Below are 5806 nucleotides of genomic sequence, written 5' to 3' on the forward strand. Positions count from 1 at the left end.
AGAAAAACAAGTATCCGTCGCAAAGCAAAGCGACCCATCGCGAAAATCAGGGGGGGGAAAAGAGCCAAAAGCCAGATTCAATTTGGTCTCCAGAGAAACCAAATTAATCGACAGGAGCTGGTAAACCAACCCTTCCCTGCCTCTGTCCATGTGTTTATCCTTTAGCGCGTTGCTCAGTCACACGTAACACGCATGCAACACGCATGCTCTAAGAAAAAACAAGTCCCTGTCATGCGCTCGTATCGTACGGACAAACGATGATGCTTGGATCCATCAAGACAACAAGTTGCGACGAAAAAGCTGGAAGCGGGAATCATCGTCGGCACAGGCACAGGACAGGCAGAGGAGGAAAGCGGGCCGGCAAGGCGAACAAAGCTCCCTGTACGACACGACCGGGGAGGAATGTCGCGGGCACCAAATCACATGACCGTGACAGGGACACCGCAGGCAGGCGCACTCTATATCACGACTGATAAACTTGACTGATACGAAAGCGAACAGACCGTTTCCCTCTAGACAGACACCCAAACGTGCCACGCGTGGTGGTGGTGCCGCTGCCGATGATGAGCGGCAACTGCACTGCTACTTGGATTGGAACAAGACGCCTTTGCTGCCTTTGCCTCGTTGGCGGTCGGCGTCTACTCCGTATCTTTGCCTGTGCCTGCGTGTTGTGTTTTACATGGATCATGCAATTTGCAGGCATCCATCTGCGTCGACGGATTTGATATTGTGCTCTAGTAGCATTCTGGCACGAGAAAGGCAGGCGTGAATAATAATAATAGTAGTAGTAGCAGCAGCAGCAGCAGTAATGACCGGCCTCTACTTCGTGTCAATTTCATCTGAGTACTGTGCTACTGGGCGCCACACGTGTCGCTCTCTGCTGGAAACCAAAGTCCAAAGATCTGGATGGCCCGACGCTTTCTTGTTCCCACACAGCGGCCCAATGGGCATCTTTGATTATGGCTTGCTAAACAATTATCATGGGCCCTATATTCGTATTAATCAGGTGGGCTTCAAACCGTATGCGAGCGGCCTGGCCCAGATCCAGAGCTCCCCAGCCCTCCGGACTCCAGTGTGGTCGGCACCGGCACGAGCGCAATGATCCCGCTTGTAGGCCGCCAACTCAACGTCGGTGGCTTTGTGTTAATTTCCTTTGCCCCCCGGCAAGTACGATCAATGCGACGGGATCGCCGCCGCCGCCGCACGTGGACGGGTTGGCCTCTACTACCACTATCCTCCTATCCTGTCAAACTGGACTCCGGCACGGTGCCGCCGGGGATCATGACCGCCCGCACGCACGCATCGAACAACAGATCTCGGTGCACGGTCAGCGTCAGCGTCAGCCGCGCCGGGAAGCGGCAGCGATGAGATCTCGGACCGCGCGGGGCAAAGGCAGCAGACAATTGTGGCGGACAACGTCGCGTGGGCGAGCACGACACGCGACGGAGACCCTTGTCCCGCGCGCTGCTCCGCGGCGGCAATTGGTGGGCCGATAGAGGCTTGCGGGCAGCAGCGGCGCTCGGCCGGCACCGGCAGGACACGAGCGAGCCAACAATTGCCGCTGCCGCGCGCCAGGAACGAACGAACGACCACCGGACCCAGCGCAAACTGCCCCGCACGCACCCAAATCCTCTCCCCCGCCTCCGCCTGTCAGAGCGGCAGGCTGGCTGGGGGGCTGCCTGCCGAGCCGTGCCGTGCGCCGCTTGCATTGCATACAATATACAGCTGCCACTTGACACTTGAGTGAGGTCTTGCAATTAATTCCGGGGTTTGCCGACATACGGCAACGCCCTGTAGGCCCTTAAATACGCCTCTAACCGCTTTCCTAATAGGATATATACTACGGCACCGACGCCGGCTTCTTCTTCGGTCTTTTTTCTAACTCTCTACGACACACTCACACCACCACACACATGCATACCCTTAGAAGCTACAACCTATACACATCAAACATCCTTTCTGAAGATCACCGAAGCCACACAGGATCTCGTAGACGACGGACACGTCGTAGTCCCATTATAGCGTCCACGCGAGTGTCCAAGAGCTGCACGAAACAAATATGAGGGAAAACCCTATGCGATACCCATTCGTTCCAACTCGAAATCGAACCTGGGTGGGCACGCTCCACAACCGGAGACGTTGCCACCTCGCTACGAGCACGTTCGCGCTTCTTCTTCAGTCTTTGATCGATACCAGGAGTACCCGTTCGTAGAAGAGATTAAAATATCGAGGAACACTGGCCTTGTTTAAATCGATGGTGTAAAGTTTAGGATGTCAGGGTGTTATATGGAGTGTCATATGGGGTGTTCGAATACTAATAAAAAATAAATTACAGAATCCGTCAGTAATCCATCATTTACACATGTGTTACCGTAGCAATATATTGTCAAATTATAGACTAATTAGGTTTAAAGGATTCGTCTCGTAAATTAGTCGTGAGCTATATAATTAGTTATTTTTTAATCTATATTTAATATTCTATGTACGTGTTCAAATATTCAATGTAACCTAGAGTAAACTTTAAGGAGGAACTAAAGCCGTACTCACGTGCGGAGATCACAGCACGAGGCAGCCTCCGATGCGCACAAATCATTCCGCGCCGACCTGGTTATGAGAGCCAGCGTGCTTCGAGTTGTTACGAGCGGTTCACGATGTCGGCGTGCGATCGGCGCGGGCGCACGCGATCCCCCACGCCCACCTTCCCAAGTCGCCGGCGTTTCCACGTGATCGCACGCAGGAGCTGGGCTGGGAGGGATCCAGACTGCCGCCCGCGCGGCCCCATGTTCCATGCTCGTCCCGTGGCTACGTGCTTGCGCGGGCAGCGCGGCGGAAACGTGGCACGCCGGATTCCAGCCGGACCACACACTCTCACGGTCGCTCTTGCAATTGCAAATGGTGCGGAATGTCACTACTCGGCTGCTACAAACATCTCGTGTAGAGTAGGAGTACTAGCAAATCATCCGATCGTAAAACTTGACGCAGCAACAGGACAACAGCGATGCGTGACAATGAGTTTTGGCAGTCGCATCCATCACGCTCCGGGTCTCTCCTCGCATGAAACCCGAGAAGAGAAGCAGACACGCCAACTGGTCGCGCGAACCGGCTGCCCGGCGGCTGCGGCCTCTGGCGTCTGGATTGGATCCAACCCGCTCGACCACTGGGGCAGGTCACGAGTCACCGGTCACCACACCAGGCAACGGCACAGCCCACTTGCGGACTTGCCTCGCCGCGCTCCGCTGCCGAGCCCAAGCCTCTGCCTGGCGCGAACCGGAGACCCCACCCGCCTTCTACTCCTACAAAAGGGCCGCGCGCCCAAACACCTCGGCGCTCCACTCCCACGACACACACACACACTCTACCTCGCCCGCCTCAAGAGCAGAGCGCCCCCCCGAAGCAGAGGACCGCCAGGCGTCAGCCAGCGAGGCATGAAGCGAACCAGGGCGCAGCAGCCCAAGGCCGAGGAGCCACAGGACCCCAGCGCAACCGTCACCGCCGCCAACCCCAAGCCGCAGCGCCGGGCCAAGCAGCCGAGGCAGCCCAAGGCGGCGGGCGCGGGCGCCAAGACGAAGCCCGGCGCCGCGGGTCCGCGCGTCGCCGCGGCGGCCGCAGCAGCAGCAAATGCTGGCTCAGCCGCGTCTTCGCCCGGCGGGCCGGAGATGGTGGCGCCGACCGTGCCGGACGTGTGCGTCGGTGGCGGCGGGGAGGGAGGAGACGCGGACGACGCGCGCGCCGTGGACTGGGACCTCGACGACGCCGGGCTGAACGCGGCGGCGGCGTGGTGGACGTGGGGCGTGGACGAGGAGAAGCTGCTCGGCTGGTTCCCCTTCGTCGAGGAGGACTTCCGCTGCGCCGGTGGCCACGCCGGCGACGCCGAGGTGGCTGCCTTCGACCACGACATTTGGAGCATCTGGTGAAGCTAGGGGGAAAGGGAGGAACAGAGCCGGTGGCAATTGCTTCTTTTGCTGATCCTGCTCTGCACCCAGTGACCAGTGAGGAACGGGGAATACGGCGGAGAATGTGTAGGCGAGGTAGCTAGTCGAGTAGATGCGATGTTATATGCATGTCCGCAATGGTGCAATTCCAAGCGCGCTCTTCGTTGCTCCATTGATCGTGCACCGGCTGCAAATTAGAATCCAGGGCACATCAGCACCGAAAAATCGTGCCAGGCGAAGTACCGTATGCAAATGCAACGGTGGACATGTAAACTCTGTGCAGGCAGACGGGATTGCACAATTTGCAGTTAGACCGAAGCTGGGCATATGATCAAGTCCCCGTTGTGTCCATGTTTCTTCACAGGTTTCCTTGGGCCACGTTTAGTGCACCCCAACTCTCAACTTTGACACTATGCAAAAAGAAGATTTCCTGTTACAATCGGGTACATGCATGGAGTACTAAATGTTGACGAAATCAAAAATTAATTGCACAGTTTGGTTGTACTTTACGAGACAAACGTTTTGAATCCAATTAGTCAACGATTGGACAATTATTACCAAATACAAATGAAATACTATCGTGCGCTACAGTATCGCTGGAAATCCGACTCGCCAATTCCGGGCGCAACTAAACGTGGCCTTGGTGGAAATATGCAAGTGCCCAGATAATGGGAGTGCCCTGCCCTCTGAGGCTCTGTGTGCACTGCTGGAGCTCTGATCTGTTTCGATATTTTAGTAGTATTCCCTCGGTTCTGCACATCTTTTCAGAGAAGTCCGGTCACCTAAATAAATCTATTTAGATATTTTAATATTAATATTATTTTATTATATGAATTTAGTGAAACTTAATCTTCAAAATGGAGTTTTGTGATTGGACGGAGGGAGTATCCTTATGCTTATTATAGATGTATATGTTTCACTAAAAAAACATTATTAATCACAGCTGATGAACAAATTCACGAGTCCAAAAAAACGCAAATTGGGATTCATTGTCGTCGAGTACCAGTTGTTTTTTTTCCTTTGAACGCCGATGTTTTGGTAACTGATTGTCCCTAGATAGATGATGGGCCTAAAAGAATGGCGTGGCCTCCATTTCCGTGTCCTGTCGTTGTTTGTCGTTTATAGCAAAAATATCGTCAAGGAAGTTTTCTGTTAGGGCCGTTTAGTTCTCCTCCAAAACACTAAATTTTTTAAGATTTCTCATCACATCGAATCTTTGGACGCATACATGAAGTATTAAATATAAATAAAAAATAAAACTAATTACACAGTTTAGATGAAATCTACGTGACGAATCTTTTAAGCCTAATTAGACTATGATTGAACACTAATTGTCAAATAACAATGAAAATGCTATAATGTCGTTTTGCCAAAATTTTCGGCATCCAAACGGTGCCTTAGGCAAAGAGTTTGGGTTTGTGATGCTAGTTTCTCTTCTGGGCATGGCCTGTGGCTCGAGCTGGTTGCCACGTAGACGAACCAAATCGTATTGGGCCAGCAGCGTGAGTGCACTCCCAATACCAGAAACCACCGTAGTTTTATAGATATTAATTGTACTATCATCTAAATATTTTGCTGGTGTGGTAAGATAGTTATTGAGAAAAGAGAGCAAAAATTATAGAAACCGGGTGTAAATTAGAAACCATGGCTACACGAGAACCAAAATATGAAGAGATGTGATTGTTAGAGAATAAAAAGAGAATATATGTGATTGGATAAAAAATTATTGAATAGAAACTTTATATTGAAACCATGGCTTCTATATACAATGTCTATAGAAATTAATAGGTATAGAAACTACATGTAGTTTGTAGCATTGGAAGTGCCCTAACCGTGCTCTCCCTATGGTTTTAGTGCTCGCTCACGTCGTAGTT

General features: G+C 52.3%; 1 protein-coding gene across 1 annotated transcript; it reads left to right on the forward strand.

The window, feature by feature from the left end:
* The first annotated feature begins 3338 nt into the window (after positions 1–3338).
* On the forward strand, positions 3339–4301 carry LOC136451704 (uncharacterized). Its single transcript, XM_066452388.1, has one exon. It carries the CDS (start codon positions 3426–3428, stop codon positions 3912–3914), a length of 489 nt encoding a protein of 162 aa, XP_066308485.1. The 5' UTR covers positions 3339–3425; the 3' UTR covers positions 3915–4301.
* Positions 4302–5806: the final 1505 nt, after the last annotated feature.

The sequence above is a fragment of the Miscanthus floridulus genome, chromosome 5 (genome assembly GCF_019320115.1).
Source record: "Miscanthus floridulus cultivar M001 chromosome 5, ASM1932011v1, whole genome shotgun sequence".
Classification (NCBI taxonomy): domain Eukaryota; kingdom Viridiplantae; phylum Streptophyta; class Magnoliopsida; order Poales; family Poaceae; genus Miscanthus; species Miscanthus floridulus.

Bases quoted from the DNA above. Each gene is read 5' to 3' on its own strand.
- LOC136451704 (XM_066452388.1), top strand. From the start codon at position 3,426: ATGAAGCGAACCAGGGCGCAGCAGCCCAAGGCCGAGGAGCCACAGGAC.